Genomic DNA, 23,005 nt, shown 5'->3' with positions numbered 1-23,005 from the left:
AAAAATTTCTCAGATCTGACCAGAATCTCTTAAAACAAACTTATATTCAAAGTGTCTTCTTTTTTCCTTCATCACCAGGTCCGTCGTGCTCTCTGTTAAATAACCTTCATCTTATTGCTCAAGTCAAAATTTTATCTTTTCTCTCCTTCGACAAGGATTCTCCGTTTCTCTTCTTAGGTCCCGTCTGCGAGGAAAACACACCACCACAACGTAGCAGATGATGTATCAGTGGGGATCAACTCCCTCTTTCTCTTTAACCCCAACGACATGCACTCTCTCTTTTTTTTTTCTCTCGTAAACGGCTGCAGCCTTTTCTCCTTTTTTTTAGGGTGAATGAAAGTGCATACGCAAATATATACACACGTGCCTCTCGTTTTAGGGTTTATGGGATAATGGATTTTAATTGGGCTTTAAAGATTAAAGTATAATTTTTTTCTACAGCCATAAATTTACTAAGTCTCTTGATTTATTTATAAATTTATTTATGTGTTTCATTTTACAAATAAACAAAAATAGTTAGTATATCAATTTTTCTTTTTGACATACATTTTAATTAGTTTAGTTATTGATACATTAAAAATATACATTCGATATAATTAATTATGAAAAATGTTAACAAGACGTGTTCTGTTTTTTTGTAAAGAAAATATAATATATGTATATATATGTTAATAAACTTAAAAATAGAATTAATAAATTTAGTCATAATATTTCATAAATTGAGACTATTCCTTCATCAAAAAATCGTAACAATTATGTGACGATATATTATGTCTCAATATTGTCACAGTTTGTTACAACTGTTTTTTTTGTCACAACACTGTAACTAATTGTGACAAAAGTTGGTTACAATTTAAACAGTCACAATATTGTGACAAAACATCTACTAATTTGTGACATAAAGTTTTAGTTGCAATATCGTATCACCAATGTCACAGATTTGTGACTCATATTATTAGTATCAAAATTTAGTCACAATACCTCAATTTAGTCACCAATAGCTTGTTCAACTTGTTTAATGTTTATTGTTTTGATATCTATATTTACTACTTATAAACTATTAGCCTAGCGTAATCGTATAACTATTAGATCTTTTGTGTGCCCTAGCTCCCTGTGGATTCAATCCCTAAGTACTACAACTCGACCTCTTATTTGAGAGAGTATAAATCACTCCTTAGGGTAATTTGAGTGATATCAGTTTTTCCGCTTGGTTGATCTCTATTGTTCTCGGGTTGAGGCTTCGTCCGCTTCTTAGTAACACAACATTAATTTGACCTTTCAGATTCGCGTCAGTTCGCCCAGGGAGACGTCCTAAATCTCTTTTGATGGCAATCGCGTTTTCCGTGACTTGACCGTCCAATCTCTTAATGTGTTCACTTAAAGCGTTGAATTTATTTCATTAGCTCACTGTAGATCATGTCTATCTTTCCGTTCAGGTCAGTGGCCATTTTACGATTTCCAGTGAACGCTTGGTTTAATCTAAACTTCGCTCTGCCTCGGCGTGAGCCAACAGTAGCATCGTAATTTTGGGTAAAGCTATCGGGGTTAGGGATAGGGTACCTATCTTTCAAGGTTGAATTATCTACGAACTCTACTCGTTGTTCTAATTTAGAAAGGGTATCATCGTCAATTTGGTATATGCCAAATTGGTTTTGTCCCTCTAGAGCCGAATGAAGCGAATCTAGAGATTCTTTGATTTTGGCTAAAGGTGACACATCCATTGAGTCAACTCTCCTTTCTCGCTCTACGTCCATCATTTCGTAGGATCTACCCGTAGCTACATTCTTGATCAAACGCTTTGCCTCTTCAGGGTTCCTGGTACTGCAGTTCCCTTCACTGGCTGTGTCAAGCGTGATTTGGTAGTGCAAGTTAATACCTCCATAAAAGGTATTAACGAGTTGTGGTTCTGGATAACCATGGTGGGGACATTCCAGTTGGTAACTCTAGAATCTCTCCCATGCGTTTCTTAATGACTCCCGTGGACCTTGACGGAATATGGAAATTTTCTTCCTTACATCCCAGTAACGCGTCTCATCAAAGAATTGATTAATGAAGGTATTCCTTATATCCTTCCAGCAGGTTAGAGAACCCGTAGGTAGTTGATCCAGCCATTTTCTGGCATCGCCTTCTAAGGAGAATGGAAAGATTTTACAGCAATTGTACTCATCATCCATCATATCTTCTAAGTGTTCGATGTGATCGTGTGGGCGCTCTGAGACGGTTCCACGGAAAGGGTTTTGACGTACCAAGAATAAATATTCGAGACTGACCCCGGATTTCTTGGTATCATCTTTTGGTAGTTTAATGGCGGACCTATTGGAATAGGTTCTGCCAGGGTTTAAGTAGTCTTGCAAGGGCAATTTTGTTTCATGATCTCTTTTCGAGATCGGATTTATTTTAACAGGGATTTCAGTCCCCTATTCATTGATGATTTTGTTAATTGCGTTGCTTAGTTAACCTTTAGGTTCTCCTAGGACTACTCCCTCATTAGCATTATTGGTAAGAGGAAACTTACCTGCTTTCGGCGGGGTGTCATCGATCGATGTTTGATGAGCGGCGTCGATCGATTTTGCTGTCGACTTGTCGCTCGATATTGTTGTTATTTTGTCGATCGATATCCGTCCGAATTCCATATCTTCCATCTTTAAGTTCCTGTGTCAGCAGGAAAAGAGGGAAAACTTTTAGAAAATTTTGTAACAAAATCTAGACTGAATTCTAAACTTAATCTAATGGTAATAAGAGAGAGTCCTCGGAAACGGCGCCAAATTTGATATCACTCAAATTACCCTAAGGTGTGAATTACTCTCTCAAATAAGAGGTTTGGATGTAGTACTTAGGGATCGAATCCACAGAGACTCTAGGATTACACAATAGATTATGGTCTTGAAATAAATCTAGATTAATTGGTTTATAAGTTTTAAAACAGTAAATGGATTGTTGAGCAAGTTTATTGCTCGATTGATTTGTTTTGAGGTTGTTAACAGTTGGGAGAAATAGCTAGATTCAGGTATGTTCTCATGTATGATAAGTAATACTTAAAGTGGTTTTTAGGGGTTTATTGATATTAATTGTTTTTGAATTCAAACTAAGATATGATCACTCTGATTATCTAATCTGGATCTCGGATTTCAACTCTCGTATGTTAATCACGAGAAAGTGTCGATCGATAATTCTTTACGAATATCGATCGATACACCTTTCAAAATATCGATCGATAGGGCTATCGCTGCGTCGATCGATACTTCTTCCACAAAGCTTTAAGGATGGGTTTGATTTATATTCTCTAACTCACTAGACCAACTCTCGTATGTATCTAGTCTGTTAGATCATACTAGTTAATTTCAGGTATTGAGTCAAGCAATGGCTTGATCTCAATTAATCCTAAAATCTAAGTTTAAAGGGTGATCAATCCTAAACTTAGCTTTAAGCATAACTAGATGAAGAACTATATTTCTAAACACCCTAACAATTGTTGTTGTCAGTAATACATTTATCAACCTATTGAGAAACCTAAATCTAACAGTAAGGACTACTCAGACATATTCATGGAACACATAGTTATGATGGTCTGAATAATACTTAAATAAAATGAGTAAATAGAGTAAGCAACAAAATGAATGAAAGCAAGGGAGTTCAAGATCTTCTCTGTTTTGCAGTGTTGATCTATCTCTCCAATTCTAAGCTTTCTCCTTTCAATGGTGGCTTCTTGCTTCCTTTAAATTAGGTCTAAAAAGGTCTCTAGGCAAGTCTGCCTCTAAAATGATACAAAACCCTAATAAATAGCCTAACAGACAGCCTTGGACTTAAAATGTAATTATTGAAACTTTTGTGAAACTTGAAATCTTCTAATTTGTCATTAAATCTCGGGTGACTTCGCTGTCGATCGATGAGAAGAGGTCAACATCGATTGATATTTGTTGGCAACCGTCGGTCGATATTTCTTGGTAACCGTCGGTCGATATTTCTTGGTAACCGTCGACCATCTCCTAATTCCAGCAAAGCTCAAAAGATCTCCAAATAGCTCTAAATACTTCATTTTCTTCTAGTTAGTACTTGAACCTGTAATTACTCTAAATAGACTCTATATAATAGTAAATATATCTTAAAACACTTATAAACCATGGCTAATAATGAGTAAAATCCATGGTCTATCATTCATCAACCAGGAGGGTTATGGTGTCTAGAGATGTAAAGTTCATAGAAGCAAGAGGAATATATTATGAGAAGAATCAAGAAGATCTGAGAGAGACTCAGATAGAGCTACAAGCCTAAGGATAATTCTTGATGGGCTTGGGATCAATACTACCCATGATCCAAAATCTAGAAAGGAACCTACTGTCATACCCACAAGAAGTGCTGATCATGAGGGGGGGGGGATATGTACCTGAAGTTCAAGCTCAAGAAGGAGCCGGTTCAGGTGATCATGATCATCATTCAGTACAAGAGAATGAGGATGAAGAGGGAACTTCTAGTTGTAATCAGGAAGAAGAACTAGAAGCTGAGCAAGATCCGGTTCAAGAAGCTGAACCAGTAATGCAACCACTGAGAAGAAGCACTCGGATAAGGAAGATCCTTCCAATTTGGTCAATACAAAAGTTAACTACAATGCTGTCTGCTGTCTGCATAATACCCTTAAGAACATTGTGTATTAATTCATGGTCAGCTTGGATTGAGAGTTATGTACCAAGATCATATGAAGAAGCTATGCTAGACAAGGAATGGAGCAATTTAGTGAGAGATGAAGTTGAAGCAATGATTAAAAATGATACTTGGAAATATCTTGCAAATGGGAAGATTGATAGGAAGAAGACCAGATTGGTGGCATAAGGATTCACACAAACCTATGGAGAATATTACATTGCAGTGATACCTTTGTGACAGTAGCTAAACTTCACACCATTAGGATTGTCCTATCACTTGCTGTGAACTTTGGTGGGGTCTTTGGCAAATGGATGTGAAGAATGCTTTCTTGCAAGGAGAGCTTGAAGATGAAGTCTATATGCATCCCCACCTGGTCTTGAGCACTTAGTGAAGAAAAGGAATGTTCTAAGGTTGAAGAAAGCTATCAATGGTCTCAAACAATCATCAAAGGCTTCGTACAACAAGCTGAGCACAACCTTGAATGGGAGAGGCTATAGAAAGTCTGAACTCGACCATACCTTATTCACTCTCACGACCTCATCAGGTATTGTTGTCCTTCTTGTGTATGTTGATGATATCATCATCACATTAAGTGAAAAAGCTGGTATACAATCCACCAAGAAGTTTCTTAAATATGTTTTTGAGATTAAAGATTTAGGAGAGATGAAATACTTTCTTGGAAGTGAGATATGTAGATCCAATGAGGTTTGTTTCTGTCAAGTATACACATGATCTCTTGAAGGATGCAGGGAACCTTGGTGGGAAGAAAGCTAGGACACCTCTTGTGGATGGATACATTTCCCACGTGAAGGGGAGACCGAAGACAGTCCACCATTCCAAGATGCAAAGCTTTAAAGAAAGCTAGTGGGTAAGCTAACATATTTGACTATAAGTAGACCTGATATATGTTTTGATGTGAATCAGGTGAGCCAACATAGGCAAGTACCAAAGGAGCATCATTGGAACATGGTGAACCGGATCTTGATTTATCTAAATGGCTCAGCCGGCCAAGGTGTTTGGATGAGATTCAATGGTAGCACTGAAGTAGGTTGTATTGTGATGTTGATTGGGCTGGAGATAGAGTAGACATAAGGTCTACAACCGGCTATTGCACATTGTTTGGTGGGAACTTGGTTACTTGGAAGAGCAAGAAGCAGAAAGTGGTGTCTTTCTCAAGTTCAGAAGCTGTGTATAGAGCCATGCTGAAGCTAACCAACGAACTGGTCTGGATCAAAGGGATACTGAAGCATTTGGAGATTGATCAAGCAACACCAATGACCAGCATTTGGAGATTGATCAAGCAACACCAATGACCATTCATTGTGATAATCAAGCAGCCATTCACATTGCAACAAACTCGGTGTTCCATGAGAGGACCAAGCACAATGAAGTTGATTGTCACAAGATGAGGCAGATGATAGTCTTGGGAGTCATCTTGCCATGTTATACAAGAATGGAAGATCAGTTGGCTGATGTGTTTACCAAGGCTGCAAGACAGAAGACAATAGAGTCCATCCATAGCCGGTTGGGTCTCACTGATCTCACCAAGCACAACTAAGCTTCTTTTCATGAGGACTTTACTGTTTTTCTTCTTATCAAAATTTTGTCCCACTGAGTTTTCCTTGGTAAGGTTTTTAATGAGGAAGATCTCATGGTTTCCAAGCTTGGTCGGTTCCCTTTGGCCAAGCTTGGTCGGTTCCCTTTGGCCAAGCTTGAGGGGGAGTGTTGAATATAGTAGAAGAAATGAAGTCATGAAGTGTTGAGCTGTATACATGGTGTTGAAGATGTGAAGGGGTTGAAGAATTGGCGAAAAATGGTTTGGGTTGACCAAAACCATACAGTCCGTACAGGCCGTACGGTACGTACATGTTTGGGTCGACCAAAACCTAACCAAAGGTGAAAAGTTCTTACCCGGGTCACTCGGCTGTGAAGAGAAGTTACCTTGTGATTTCACACTTGGATCAAGACCGTTGGTAAGGAGATAAGACGTGGCTTGACAGGCTGAACCAGCTGGTAAAGCAAGAGGCATCTTGTCCAAGATGCTAGATGCTTTACATATCTGAAGAAGCTCACTGGCCGGTTTGAAAGGAGGAGCGGCTTTATCCTTTGACTCTACATGATTTCTCCTTAGCTGTTCGAAAACTCTTGTATCAACACTCCATATATATAGTAAACTCTTCGTCAATGATAATTAGACAATTTGAGACTCTCTATTAGACTCTTAAGACATTTTAAACATGATTAGACACTAAACTTCTATTCTTGGTTCATAAGTCTCCCAGTCACTTCTAATCTTCTCTAAACTCTTTCTTTTCTACTCAAATTATATTACTCCTGACGACACTTCAATGTACGAACCCTAGCCTGCCGACGACGCTTTAAGAATAAATTGAAGAATCGAAAAGACTCGCCATGCTTGTAATTCTGAATGATACCCATTTTTTTTTAATTCCCACTCAAATTTTATTGGACTCTAAATTTATGTAACATTATTTTGGTCTTAAAAACTTAGATATTTATTACAATATGGGCAGTGAATCGGTCCTTGCTTTTTATCACTTGTGACTTGTGGTAATCTCGCCGGTGTAATACTCTACTCCCTCAAATATAATCGCAAATAATTTATGTTGTCACTATCTTATCTTACAATACTAAATCTTGAATATCCTTAATGCTCAAGCTGGTCACGTCAATTTAAGAAAATAACCAATAGGGAGGCTCAGTTTTGTGACGTCATCTTTATTAAGCATCAAGTCAAGTTTCTAAGTTGCCGGAATAATCTGTACACATTATCAGCTCTAAGCGACTCATCAACTTCACCTTCTTCGTTCCCACCGCAGAAACGCAGACGTTTATCACCATTGATCGATTCTTCATCCGCTCCACAACGTGCACAACATATGTCTCCTTGTATTCCTCGCGCTTTCAGATTCTTCTTGACTGCTCTACAGCATGTCACCAATTGCCATAGAAAATGTTTTAACTTTGGGGGGGGGGGGGGGGGGGGGCACCGTATTTTTCAGCAGAACGCCTTCAAAGCATCAATTGTGGGTCCAAACATTAAAGGTGGTCTTTCCTTGTCTGGATAAACTCGTTCTATCTGGTTTCCTGATTTAACCGTATACTTCCCATTGTTTGTGAAATGTCACTCATCCCTGTCCACCATCTGGTTTTACTCAGTGGTATACTTTCTATAATTTTCACATCCTGGGGATCCATCAAAGCCCTGAGTGCTTACGAATTCCATGTTCGCGAAGTAGAATCAATAAGAGAATCCACTGTTAGGTATGGGTCGAAATTGTGTTGATTTTTATTTGCTGGTCTCGGGCGAGTGGTTGGGAGCCATGGATCGTTCCATACAGATATAGATAATCCTGATCCCACCTTTTTGATTAGTCCTTTGCTTACCAGAGATCTAGCAGAAACGATGCTCCGCCAGCCATATGATGGAGAATAAGAGCAAATTGGTTCCACGGGTGATGCATTCATGTAATACCGTCCTTTGAACACTCGGGAAAATAAAGTATTTGGCTTCTCAATCAGACGCCACAACTGTTTACCAAGCATTGATGTGTTGAAATCCGTAATATCCTTAAAACCTAGTCTTCCATCCTCCTTATCAAGGCATACTTTATCTCATGATTTCCAGTGCATGCCTCTTGTCCTTCCCCCTGAACTCCACCAGAATTGTGCAACTGCGGTCGTCAGGTTTTTGACGGTTGCCTTAGGTAGACGATAGCAAGACATCACATGGTTTGGTAATGCCGTAACCACGGATTTAATAATCACTTCCTTTCCTCCTTTTGTGAAAAACTTGAAGGTCCAACCATTAACTCTATTATTTAGCCGGTCATGCACAAACTAAAAACTTGTATCTTGGATCGCCTCAGATTTTCTGGAAGACCTAAATAGGATCCCATGCCTCCAAGATTCTGGATGCCCAATATATCTCTTAACTTAACTCCTGTCTAGCTGATTCCTCAATTTTGTGCCCAAATTGAATCGAGGAGTTATCGAAGTTTATAAGCTGACCTGATACAACCTCATATTCCTTTAAGATCCTAAGGATGGTTTGACATTCTTCTTTTTGAGCTTTAGAGAAGAAAAGACTATCATCCGCAAAAAGCAAATGAGATATCGATGGACATGCTCTAGCTACCTTCATTCCCGTTAAGTGTTTCCCTCTTTTCGACTTTTTAATATTTGCAATTAAGGCCTCAGTACACATAATAAATAAATAAGGTGATAAAGGATCCCCTTGTCGTAAGCCCATGTGTGGGACTATAAGACCCCGTGGTTGACCATTTAGTAGGACCCGATATTGAACCGATGATATACACTCCACCATTAATGTAATCCAATGAAGATCAAAACCCATCTTCTGTAATAGAGCCTTGATAAAATCCCATTCCACTCTATCATACGCTTTACTCATATTCGTTTTAATTGCCATATAGTTTCCTTGGCATGCCTTTTTAGTCCTTAATCCATGAAACATTTCCTGAGCTATAAGAATTTTATCAGAGATCAACGTTCCTGGCATAAATGCCGACTGGGTTTCTGATAATAGAGAAAGTAAGCATATCTTCAACTGCTAACACAGAACCTTCGAGATAATTTTATACCCAACATTACACAGGCTAATTGGCCCAAGTTCTGTCATTCTTGTAGGCCTCTCCGTCTTTGGGATCATATAAATATTAGTAATATTTAACCTCGGATCCAATATTCTTGTAACCAAATTTTTTTTCACCATGTCCACCAAATCCTTCTTAATAATATGCCAGGAGTGTTGAAAGAAAAGAGCTGTCATGCCATCCGGTCCTGGTGCCTTCTCTGGATGCATCATAAACAAGGCTTCTCTAACCTCGTTCTCCGTCGCTACTCTCAGCAGTCGTTGATTCATCTGAGGAGTGATACCCGGTGTTACTTCTGTGAGGAAGTCATCAAACTCCGTTGGAAAAGTGGTAGTAAAAAGCTCTTCGAAATAGTCTACTGCCACTTTTTCCACACCAATATCCTCCGTAATCTAATTCCCCAAAGCATCATATAAACCCACAATCCTATTACAGACCCGTCGTTTCTTAGTCAAAGCATGGTAGAATTTTGTATTGAGATCCCCAGATGAGTACCACGTATTCATACTTTTCTGGTGCCAATACTCCTCTTCATCTTTATATGCATCTTGCAACTTCCTCGAAACCTCTAAAATATCCTCCTGAGACCTAGATTTATCTGTTTGTACCTCCTCAAGAGCTTTCTGTAACTCATTAATTTTTTCCTTTCCATAAGGTGGATTATTTTTCCGCCATTTAGCAATTTTGTGTCGACAATTGCTAATGTTTTCCACTATCTCAATTTCACTTCTTTCACTGTAATCTGACCAGCCCATTGTAATAGAATCCAGAAGACCTTCTTGTCCAATCCATCTTTTATCAAAACGAAATTGCCTTTTTCTCCTGGTGACTTTATCTTCTAGATAAGCCACCACTGGGCGATGATCAGATGCCACCATCCCTAAATATTCTGTATAAGAACATTGAAACAGAGTATGCCACTCCTCATTTGCTAAAGCTCGATCTAGACGACATCTTATCGTCACTGCCCCTTTTCCTTTTCCTCTTCTCCCTTGTCATGAGATTTTATTTCCCTGAGCCGGATATTCCAATAAACCAGTATTCCTTATCATATTATTAAAAGGAAAAAATGAATCCGCACTCCGCAAAGATCCTCCATCCTTTTCATGATTTCCAGTGATTTCATTTAAATCACCAATGATGAACCAGGGTTCCGATCGCGAAAGCCCATATCTAGTCAAACGTTCCCATACTTGTTCCCTTAACTTTGGAACAGGATCACTATACACAAACGTGAGATAAACCATCTTCCCAAGAGCCACCGCTTCCACATCAATTGTTCTATTACTAGAATATAAGACTTGGGTCTGAGAATCATTGTTGTAAAAAAACATTAAACCACCACTCCTTCCCACTGGATCTACAGTAAACAAATTATCAAATCCAATATGTGCTTGGAAGTCTTAAAAAACTCTGAATCTTGCATTGTTTCAGATAAAAATAAGAAATCCGGTTTATGTTTATGCCATATCTCCCTTAGATAGCTTTTGGTCCACTTACTTCCCATACCTCTACAATTCCAACTAAGAACTCTCATTTAAAAATTTAAATAAACTCCCAAGAGATAGCTAATTTGGGTTTAATGATACCCTGAAATCCCAACCACCAAAGAACAATAAGCCACCAAACTTTCAAAACACCCGTCATAACAGACGCCCTCAAAAAGAAAATAATAAGCCTTTGCCCTACTCCAAGTATAGACCTTGTTGCCACTTCCACCTCACCATATGACTTCAAGCCAGTAAAAGCCATAATAGAAGAACCAAATATATGAGCCAGTATCTTCACGTAAAACGTATATATATGTTCTGTGTAAATTTCTGAAACGTACAAAATATCTATACAAGACTTTGTACTGCAACAGGTTTTATCAACCCAGGGAAAATATACACGTTGCGGTCTCTTCTCCTTTGTTTCCGAAATTAAAACTCTACGCCTCTCCAAAGAAACTGTCTGCGACTGGTTTAAAGAGACCAGCCACAGCGCTTGGGTCCATGCAACAAGAATGTTCCGTTCTGTCTTGAGCCACATCCCAATACCAACAAACCACACATGTACCAAATCCTTTGCTTGTCTTCCAGAAACATCAAGCTGCATAGATGATACTGCATCAGACATCCTTACCTGCCCCTTGAGACCACTTCGCATCAACAACATGGACCAAATCCAAAAACCAAAACAAACAACTTTATTCCATATGTTCCAAGAAACAAGCAAACCACATCTTATTGAAGACCCTTTTAAAAACCAACAATACCATATAAAACTGAAACTGCTCATAGAGCTTATTGAAACAACAAAAGAAACAAAAATTAAAAAAACCCAACATCCCCATAACATAGTTGTCGATGCACGCTGATCCATAAACACTTAAGGTTTGGGTAGCTGTTTCGGGTGTGAGGAACCCTTCTCTTCCACTTGCTTAGCGCCACCTCCCTTACAGAGACTCTGTTTAGCTGGTGCGCGCTTGCGAGGCGACATAAGAAATTGAACAAACTTCGAGTTGTTTCCACCTGCAACTGAGAACAAAGGCTTTCGCAGTCCAGGCATCTTCTCCGCCGCAGCTGTCACCATGCCCTCTGCAATGCCACTGGTCATATCCTCTTCAACAAATTCTTTTGCCTCCACCTGGTCCATATCTTTTCCTTCTCCGTCAGTGAGATTCTGGAACTCATCAGCAAGTTCCAGACCCGCATCTGTCTCCGTCGTAGTGTGATCAGTCTCTCCCAGTTCCATTCCCTCCTCCCTAGACGAATCTAAATCCTCATTGATCTTATCCTGCTCCAGAGTATTAGTTCCATCTTCTAAAAACTCGCTAACCAAATCCAAACCATTTTCCAACTCTCCAGGAATTAACGTTACCTGATCAAGATCACCGGGGAGTTGAGATGTCACTTGTGCATGAGATGTCACCTATGCAGGTCCTGGTGGAGTAATTAACTTCAAACTCTTCTCCACTTATTGTTGCAACCGCCCCATATCACTCCCATCACGCCTGATTTCTCCTTCTTCACGTGGCTCCTCTCTGTTCCTACGCACAGGACTTCTTTCCCCTCGTAGTGGACTTCTTTCACCTCGCGTTGCATGAGATGACCGACTCCTCACCTCATCCGAGTGACGTCTTGTTTGTTCCCATCGAGATTTGCGGTTCCTGGAGCCTCCCTCCTCAAATTTGTTGTGGTTGCGGTTTGAGAAAGCTCTCTTATTTCCACGTTCTGGCACCCTTTCCCATTTTGTTTCTTGTTCCGCATACATCTTTCCTTTCCCCTTTCTTTGGTATCTCCTTGGATCCTTTTCATTCTCTTGATGGCCCCCGTCTCCATTGATCACCACTCCCTTGTAACTCCTTACTCTATCGTCTTTTTCTGACCGCAGCTCCCTCCCTACTATCCTTCTTCTTCTCCGGGTTTGGATTCAAAGTACAGTTGATGTGCCGAAGTCCACAGATCAGTACATGGAACCAGCTCAGCATGGAGTTCAGGACGTTCTAAACATTTCAACCGAGGTTCCTGTTTTTCACCGTACCAGACAGACTGACCGTGCAGTGTACTGGACCGTCCCGCATACGTCCGGAAAGGAGCTTTGGCTGGAACCATGGCTGCATGACCGATCTGACAGTACTGGAGCTTGCCTTTGCCGTCCAACTTCACAAGATTAGGCTGATGGTCAAACCAGAATCAACTTAGGACGAGCCAATTTTGATTCAGAGCATAGCTTCTCTCTTTTGGCCCGATTGGCTCGTACCGCATGTACCGACAACCGTGCTGATGATCTCTCTACCTTGTTCGATCCGATCATGGACTTTTTCTTTGGATATTTCTCTAAGGCAAGTATCCTTAAGCTATCAGAAGACTTGGGCTTTGTTGGAACGCAACTTGTCCGATCAGAACGTCCCTCGGCCCTTGTTGATCGTCCCGCCTATGTGCTGATCCTTACCGCTTTGGACTTAGCCGGTTCAGATGCATCTGGACGGAAGCCGATCGGTCCCTTTGACTAGTCTTCTCTTTATTTTCGTGCCTTGACCAGATCTAGTCAAGTTTATTTAATGTTTTGTCTTGTTTTCCTACATTTCTATTTAATGTCTAGATCTACAAAACTCTATAAATATGTAAACTCTTCTAATGAATAAATAAATCGATTTTGTTTACAGTTTTTGAGTTAAACTCTTTGTTCTTTGTTTAGAACTTGTCTTGTTTCTTGCTGAGTCATATCCAAGCAAACACCCCTCAAACTCGTTGGTCTTGTGAGTCATATCAAGCACCAACTGAAGCCGGGAATATCGAAGGTCATTCCGCAACCTTCGTGTGACCCTTCAATCCATCTAGTTCTCCATTCGAAGTTCATATCCAGATCTGATCCAATCGAGTGAGCCGGTCTTAGGGTCCTTCAAGTGGTATCAGAGCCGCTTGTTTGGTATCTTCCATATCATTTCATCTTCTCATCTTCCATTTCTTCATAAACACTTCTTCTTCTACCTTTCTTGAATCCGGGCCCCTCATTACCATCCATATATAAAAAAAAAAGAAAAGAAAAGATTTACGATTTTATTCAAAAAAAAAAAAAAAAAAAAAAGTTCAAAGTTTGTTTTGTGGATTGGTGGTGGAAGAGAAATCCTACTGGCTGAGGAGAAATCCAGCCTTTGAGGTGGTTAAAGCAGATTCCAAATCAAAAATCTCTTATCTTTCTATCTTAAACACTTTGTGTTTGCTTGGATCTACCCATTGGGATTCCTTGATAATTTCTCTTAGAACCTTGAGAAGAAACTCTTGTGTGTCCGTAAAATCTGAGTGAAACACGTGTGTGGGTGAGGATAAACACTTGAGAGTGTGAGGATTTTATCTACTAACTTTTGTGTTGAAATTTTCAGGTTATGATGTTTGGTCTTCAAAGGAGAAGTAGCAAGGAGAAGCCCCCATGACAATATATCTCTCAAACTCCATTTAAATATTCTTTGAATAATTTTGATGAGTTTGTTAGTGTGCAAGAACAGCCAGACATATGGAGAAAAGCGACCAGAGATGTGGCTGATCCAAAGAGGTGTTTGCTTCAGTTTGATGTCCAAGAGTTTTGTGATAACTTTGTGGAGGAAGTGGTGAAAACCCTCAAGGACGTCAACCAGACCCATAAGAAGAGCACATCCACACGTGCACCTGTAGCTGAGCCATCCTTATTCATCAGCAAGAAATCCAAAGGTAAATCTGAAACCCATGCTGAGGAGTTGAAAGATTTTTCAGATTCTTTACCCATCTATGATGAAGAACCAATTGAAAGCTTGATGATTTGTGAGAAAAACTGTGATTTTCCTTCTTCTGAATCTGAGCTTATAATGAACAAGCTATTGTGGAACTAACCATTTTGCAACTGGAGCATCCGAGTAGTCTTGTTTTGTCTCCACAGGGTTTTGAGGAAGAACCACTGGACTATCCACATTAAGGACCACGTCTTGACTCAAGAAAACCCTTGGATAAGGATCTAGGTCCTATCTTTGATGAGGAGGACGAACCAGGTCCAGTATTTGATGAAGACAACAAACATCACCTCCATCGTCATGGATTGCCATCTATGCTTCGATCCCGGCACAACTCCTGCCTCTTTGTCTCATGATCTTCAAGAGCACTGTGAGAAATCTGATTTGATTAATTCTCAGCCTAATATGTTTGTAAAGACCAGTTCTCATGATGTGATTCGTTTTGGTCTTTGACATGATGAAAGATTTTTGTGTTTCAAAATCTGTTTTTGAAAACATGATTAATTCTTTTAAATTGTTTAAACCTAAGAAACTTCATGATCAAAAATGTTTTCAAAAAAATTGTTTAAACCTGAGAAACTTCATGATCAAAAATGTTTTCAAAAAGGCAATGGCATCAGTTCTGAATTTATTTTGAGTTTTGATCAGTTCTTAAAGCATAGCAAAGGCATTGATCATTATGAAAAATCTCTTGAGCTTGATTTGAACCAAACTGATTTTTGTTATCTTGATTTTTGCGATTTTGTTTTGCAGCCTGATCTTGTATGTTCTGAAACTAATAGAACTTGACATCTTCTGAGATCATTTCGTGATAATTGTGTTGTTTTGAGTTTAAATGACATCTTGGTCTACAACACCTTCTTTGACAACCGTCTAGATCATTTGATAGTTGATTCTCAATCTGAACTTAAGTTTGTGTGTTCAGATGTTGAGCAGGATATGCACGACTTGAAAATGTATACTATTGTAGCATATCTTGATAAAATTATGGTCTGTAATGTCTACTTTGATGTGCATCTTGACAAGTTGAAATGTGTGCTACTTGTTCTTGTAAAAGATATCTTGATTTTTTATTTGAACACGTATTTGTCTTGCACATTTGATCCTGGTCTTTTAGTGTTTGTTTTGAGTATCCAGGAAAGACAGGTTCAGTCTCTGAGAAATTAAAGCATTGACCGTGCCCAACAGCCTGAGATTTGGAGAAACTTTGTTGTCCAAACCGATTACCTTGGAGATGCCATCGACAGGGTTTCATTCCAAAACGGATATCTCAACATTCAGAAGGTCTTTTGTCATGAATCCAATTTCTCTGTAAAGCCAACTCACAAAGGATTCACTGAGGCTTGGAATCACTTGAAAATATTCACGGAGGAAGGAGTTATGAATTTTCCAAACCGGAGGTTCTCCAGCCGTCTATCCGCAAGTACCAGACTTCTAAAGGAGATTCAGGCCTAAGAAAGAAGCGGCCTGAGCCAAAACCAATCCTCCATGAACCAAAGGTGTTTCCTCAGTCAACCTCCTGTCCAAACCAAAAGAACTTTGTTTTGAATGAACAGGATAAGCATGATCATTTCCCAAGGAGAGCAAACAATGATGAACGCCAAAGGACTTGGAATTACTTGATGAAAATGACTTCAAAACTCCAAGGAAGTTTCTGTCCAATCTTTTCATTCACTGAATTTCCCTTGAATTTAAATTCTTTTGTGTCTGATTTCTTTCCTTTTGATATAGGTACAATGGATTTGAGGATAAATCCTTTTGAAGAGGGAGGGAATGATGTGCTGCAGTCCACATATCAGTACATTGAACCAGCTCAGAATGGAGTTCAGAACTTTCTGAACATTTCAACCGAGGTTCAAGTTTTTCACCGTACCAGACTGACTGACCGTGCAGTGTACTGGACTGTCCCGCATACGTCCGGAAAGAAGCTTTGGCTGGAACCATGGCCGCATGACCGATCTGACCGTACTGGAGCTTGCCTTTGCCGTCCAACTTCACAAGATAAGGCTGATGGTCAAACCAGAATCAACTTAGGACGAGCCAATTCTGATTCAGACCATAGCTTTTCTCTTTTGGCCCGATTGGCTCGTACCGCATGTACCGACGACCGTGCTGAAGATCTCTCTACCTTGTTCGATCCGATCATGGACTTTTCCTTTGGATATTTGTCTAAGGCAAGGATCCTTAAGCTATCATAAGACTTGGGCTTTGTTGGAATGCAACTTGTCCGATCAGAACGTCCCGCGGCCCTTGCTGATCGTCCCGCCTTGCTGATCCTTACCGCTTTGGACTTAGCCGGTTCGGATGCATCTGGACGGAAGTCGATCGGTCCCTTTGACTAGTCTTCTCTTTATTTTCGTGCCTTGACCTGATCTAGTCAAGTTTATTTAATGTTTTGCCTTGTTTTCCTACATTTCTATTTAATGTCTAGATCTACAAAACTCTATGAATATGTAAACTCTTCTAATGAATAAATAAATCGATTTTGTCTAAAGCTTTTGAGTTAAACTCTTTGTTCTTTGTTTAGAACTTGTCTTGTTTCTTGGTGAGTCATATCCAAGCAAACACCCCTCAAACTCGTTGGTCTTGTGAGTCATATCAAGCAACGGTTCGAGATTCTTCTTTTGGTGGTCTTGTGAGTCATATCAAGCACCAACCGAAGCCGGGAATATCGAAGGCCATTCCGCAACCTTCGTGCGACCCTTCAATCCATCTAGTTCTCCATTCGGAGTTCATATCCAGATCTGATCCAATCGAGTGAGCCGTTCTTAGGGTCCTTCAACAGTTCTCCAAATCATGGCAGAGACTGAGATAGAGAGAGCAGTACCCAAACAGCTTTTCAAACTTCAAAGTGACTAGAGCCTCCTCTTCCTCGTAGTATTCTCCACCTTTGAAATCCACTGTGGTCTTAAAGCACAACTCCTTACGTCCATCTATGATCACACGCATCTTTCCATAGTCAAGATCCACATCTATAGTTTCACCAATAGCGTCTCCAATGCTCTGAGAAGTAGGGGTTGACCAGAACTCTGTGGGGACTCCCTCAGTCTTGATCCAAAAAGGAATCTCCGAAGGGAAGTCTCTCACTATCCTTGGTTTCCATCGAGCTAGTGCTATCATCCAGTAATCAAAATGACACGGTTGCATCTCCAATACCGCCACAATGTCTTCCTCCGTATCAAAGTGAAACTGGAACCTTCCCATTCCCATGTCTGCTCCCACAACCTTCTCTTCCACCTTCCAAATTTTTGGTAACATCACAAGCAGAGCTGTGACGTCTTGCTCCGCCGAGTTCATACATTTCCCGTTCAGAGTCTTAGAGTAGCTCTTGATCAGATCAGAGTTGTCAAAGTGAGGGATAGAGATCTTAAACCGCTTACGATTCCCTTCACCATTCTTCCCATCACCACCCTTTCCGACAAGCTGAGCCTGAGTCATGATCACCAATGCCAATAACAAGAAAAGAGAACAATTTAGCTCGTATAATATTATAAAAGAAACTGTGATGAATATGAAGAGTAAGTACCAGTTCCTTATATAATGATACTCGTAGGTAAGTTCATCACGCCAGAATCCTAATACATTAATAGCAAATCTTCCATGATTGATTCGATATATCTTTAACCAATAGTCAAGAAATCTGTTCTGACATCTCAGAATACCAAAGAAAATCATATCCAGAAGCCAAGTTTCCCTCTTATCATTATCGTGTCTCACAATGAGATTTCTACTTTCTATAATAGACGGCAGAGATCTCGTTTTGAGGATAACGGAACTCATACCTCTTAATTCTTGTGCTTGATTCTCTGGATTCCACATCCGCTCCGAAGATCTGAATGACAACCATTTCCGGAAGAACCCAATCGTATCTCCGTTCCAAACCCGTTTCCATTGAAATACTTTGGAACTCGTCACTAAATATTTGATTCGCAGATCTCCGCTGAATCCCCGTGATTTCCCATCTCCATATGATTCTCCTCGAATCGTTAATTTCCTCTTAGCACTTGGATCCCAATCTCAATCGAACATCGAAACCCTACTTTCAAATCACCATTGCCGTCAACTTTTCTTCCGTTACTTTTTCTTAATATGTATCTTTAGTACTATTATTAATGTTTACCACCACTAAAGAGACATTTTCAAAAATATCTTCTTCATTAAGAGGCAAAAGACTCTTATACCCTTGTTGTCTATATATATAAAATAAATAATTATTTAAATAAATAAAAAAATTAAAAATTAAAAATAATTTTTTAATAATTTCAAATTGTATTTTTTCAAATTCGAACTTTTTATAAAAAAAATTTGAATTTGTTTTTCTAGAATTTTATTTTTCAAATTTTTTTTTTGAAAATCGAAGATCATTTTTGAAACTATATTTTTATATTTTTAAGTATTTATTTATATATTTATTAGAATCCTAAATTTCACTTTTCAAAACCTTACCCCACCCTTCAAACTCTAAACCTTAAATCTTGATTACTTAATCTTAGGGTTATAAATGTATTTTTTTCTCTTTAAAAGTGAGAGTAAAAGTGGTTAGTGTAAACATGAAAAATGGTATTATGAATGTGATATTTTTGGCAATTTCTCACAAACCAAATGCATAAAAGAATTTATGCTAATAACAAATTTATCCATAAACTCACAAATTTTATCAAAATAATATATTTTAAAATAAAATAGTATTTTTTAACACAGATACATTTCTTTCTCAAAACTTCTAAAATATGATGTTCATGTCTAATTGCGGGAAAACGGTCAATTCCACCACGAACTTTATGTCTCCATTGTTTTCATATACGAACTATTGGATTAAGCCAAAATCACCACGAACTAATTTTTATTTTGAATTTCCCACATGAATTTTTCTAATCTGGTCAATTACTACATAACTTGAATCAATTTTGGTTTAGTTACTGATGTGGTGCTTAAGTGGACGCCATGTAGGAAACTGGTTTGATTCGGTTTGATATCTGTCCAATTTCTTTTTAACCGAATAGTACAAAACAGTGTCGTTTTAGACGTATAGCTCTTCACAAAAGCACTCAACCACTAGATTAATTAAACTTTCAACGTTTATATACCATTACAATAATAGTTGAACTAAATATTTCCGACAAGCAAACTCACAAGAGCTCTGTTCCTCGTCGTCTTTGCCTTCGTCGTCACTAGGCTTCTCGATATGCATTTCTAAAATCCAATTCCGTCACTCCGCCAATTGATCTCCACCATACTTCTTCTTAGATTCACAACAAGATGATTTTAATTTTAATTTTAATTTTTTTGGTCCTTCGTTGTTGTTAATTTATTAAGTTTCAATCGAATGTCCATTGAAGGATTCTCTGCAAGAGTAGATTGTCAATTTGGTGCGTGATGAATGACGGCTGGATTCAACCACTGGATGCTCTTGGGATTGATGACGAAGATGAGTTGAAAATTATGTGTTGGTGGCAAGTATTTAGTAAAACTTATTATACCTTACAATTAAAAGTCGAAGGTAGTGTAGTGGTTGAATGTCGTTTCTACAAGGAATAGGTCTAGGGTTCAATGAAATTAAGCAACAATTTTTTTTTAATATCAAAACGGCACCGTTTTGTACTATTTGATTTTTTTTCAAAATATTGGACAGATGTCAAACCAAATCAAACCAATTTCATATATGGCGTCCATGTAAACACCACATCAGCAACTAAACCTAAATTGATTCCGGTTATGTAGTAATTGACCAGATTGGAAAAGTTCGATGTAGGATATTCAAGAATTAGTTCGTGGTGTTTTGGCTTGATCCAATAGTTCGTGTATGAAAACAATGGAGACATCAAGTTCATGGTGCGTTTTTATTTCTTAGTACGTTCCTACGAAAAGTCCAAGTCTGATTTCAAAAGATTTCAAGTCGGACATACCTTGGTTCACTCGAAGATTTGGGTTTACCTCTTCTCCGTTTTGCTTTCTCATTTCCCCTTCCTCTTCTCGTGTCTGTACGCCCTTTTCGATATTGTTGTTTATCCTTTGAAACTTGACAATTATCTTCCGAACTTGACTTTTATCTTCTCCTTTGATACAAAGTCAATTTTAATACAAAGATTAAATTACTCGTATAGTTGAGGCGGCTAAGGTGTTATGTTAACCGTTTCTGTTTTATACGATCAATTTGAATTCATACGAGAAAACAAGTGTTTGCGGTTTTTGTCGTAAAGTTCCAATGGTAACTCCAATCGAGACGAAACAAAAGAGGTTTTGATCGAGATTCGAAGGAGAACGCAGAGATAGAGGTACGGTCGAGTATGATTCTCAAGAGGGCCAGTAGGATGCCCAAGAGGGCGAGTAGGAGCAAGCAAAGGAGTTTAGGCGAGTCTTACTTGTTTTTATCGTAAAATCTCAATGGAAACTCAGATAGAGACGAAACGAATAGCGTTTCGATCGGGATTCAAAAAAGAACGCAAAGAAGGACCCTTTGGGGGCTGGTCCAACTCGCCATGAGGCGAGTTGGAGGGAGTAAATCCAACTCGCCTGATTGCGAGCTGGATGTTGTGCGTCTAATTTGTTGTAATCATAAAATCTCAACGGAAACTCCGATTGATATGAAACAAAAAGAGTTTCGATCGGAATTCAAAAGAGAACGAAAATGAGGAGCCCTTGGGGGCTTGTCAAACTGTACAACTCGCCAAATGGGTGAGTTAGACGACTCGTTCGGTCCAACTCACCCGTTCGGTCCAACTCGCAGGCGAGTTGGACGACTAGTTCGGTCCAACTCGCCGAATGGGTGAGTTGGACGGTGCATTCGGTCCAACTCGCCCGTTCTGCTAGTTAGATGGTTCGTTCGGTCCAACTTGAGTTTTGATGGTACGTTGATGCGGTCGTTTGGAAATGCTGTCAATTTTATTCTAAGAAAATTGTATCTTAACATATTGACTTGTTTCACTTTGCTAACGATGTTCCATAAAACATTATCGAGTTTAATTTTACGAAAGTTGTTTCGGAAAATGTTGTCGAGCTTTAATTTTATGAAAGTTATCCCGCAAAATGTCATGAGTTTAGTTTTACAGCTGTTTCATAAAATGTTGTTAAGCTTAATTTTACGAACGTTATTTGGAAGAAGTACAACCGTAGGGGATTGTGCAACCGATTTGTTGTGCTTCCTTTTTCGCGAGTAATCTAGGGTTTTTTCGAAAGATATTCAGAAGAAGTACATCGGTGAGTTATGTACCCGATTTGTTGTGCTTCCTTTTTCCACGATTAATCAAGGGTTTTTCCGAAAGATATCTGGACGAAGCACAACGGTGAGTTATGTACCCGATTTGATGTGCTCCCTTTTTCCTCGATTAACCTAGGTTTTTTTTTGCGATTTTGGGGAGAGCAAGTTTCATTTTTCCAAATTTTTTTCGGAAAACGTCTTTTGGTAAAACCCTAACGCGTTGAGACTTCTTTAGCTCGGTAATGAGCCAAATCTTACGGGGTTTGATAAAATTTATCGTTTCCCTTAATGTTTAGAGAAAGAAATCGCGAGCTCGTTTCGTTGCTCTTCCTGTGGCGAAAAGTCGCCACTAGGTTTTCAATTTTCTCAAGAACTGTGGCGTTTGCGTAAGAGTTGGCCATAGGCGCAGTGGCTTCTGGAGTTGTGTTACCAGCGTTGTTGCGAACTGGAATTTTGGTATTTCGTATTTCTAGAAATCTTTTTGATCAAGCGTTTTGCGGCTATGAGTTAGAGTAATCCGTACCCCCCTCCTTCTAGCGCCAAATTGTAGGAACCGAAATTCGCAACGTCAATTTCCGTAATCTGAGGAAAGTCAAGAAACCCTAACTTTCCCTGACGTCCCGGATTCTCTGCGAGAGCCAACGAAAAGTGTCCAAATAAATGCGGGAAATATGAAAAGATAACAAAAGGAATTTATTGAAAAGGTAGATCTTATTTCAAATGCGCATAAGATCGTTGTGATCATTACAAGAGGTTATCAAAGCTTCGGCCGCAAGAGCTGTCAATGAATTGCCTAGTTCTAGCAACGAAAAACCTTAAACCTAGTTGAGTCGCAGATCGATAACAGAAGATGAAAAAGATACGAAAAAGGTTTTGATTGATTTCGGACTGAACGTTATGAAAGGCTGCCTACGTACCCCTTTCGAGGATCAAGCTAAACGTAGTTCGATTGAAAGAGTAGAACAAGAGATTGAACTGCGTGGGCGAGTTCGCTTAGTAATCTAGTGCCAGTGATAGAAACAGAACATCTCGAGAATAATGCCTAAAAGTTTCTAAATGCAGAGAGTTCTAAGAGTAAAAAGAATTGTCCCTTTACCTCTTCGACCTTGTGGAAACCGAAATTCGCATTGTCGATTTCCGTTTAAATTAGAAAAGTTAGGAAAACTCTAATTTCCCAGAGGTCCCGGATATCTGCTAAACCACACGCCAAGCAATCAGAACACAAAAGTATAAACGAAAGTAAGTATATGAAACGAAAAGAGAGCAAGAAAGATTCTTATT

The 23,005-nt window shown here is 39.1% G+C and overlaps 1 protein-coding gene across 1 annotated transcript; it reads right to left on the bottom strand.

Moving 5' to 3' along the window:
- Positions 1–17,304: 17,304 nt before the first annotated feature.
- On the bottom strand, positions 17,305–17,964 carry LOC106413158. Its single transcript, XM_013853983.1, has one exon. The coding sequence runs from the start codon at positions 17,962–17,964 to the stop codon at positions 17,305–17,307; it is 660 nt and encodes a 219-aa protein (XP_013709437.1).
- Positions 17,965–23,005: the final 5,041 nt, after the last annotated feature.

Source organism: Brassica napus, chromosome C1 (assembly GCF_020379485.1).
Source record: "Brassica napus cultivar Da-Ae chromosome C1, Da-Ae, whole genome shotgun sequence".
In the NCBI taxonomy this organism is placed as follows: domain Eukaryota; kingdom Viridiplantae; phylum Streptophyta; class Magnoliopsida; order Brassicales; family Brassicaceae; genus Brassica; species Brassica napus.
The sequence above is the reverse complement of the archived record's forward strand: the minus strand, read 5'-3'. Positions and strand labels throughout refer to the sequence as shown.

What these genes read in the sequence shown, in the direction of transcription:
- LOC106413158 (XM_013853983.1), bottom strand. Translation starts at nt 17,964, where the DNA reads ATGACTCAGGCTCAGCTTGTCGGAAAGGGTGGTGATGGGAAGAATGGT.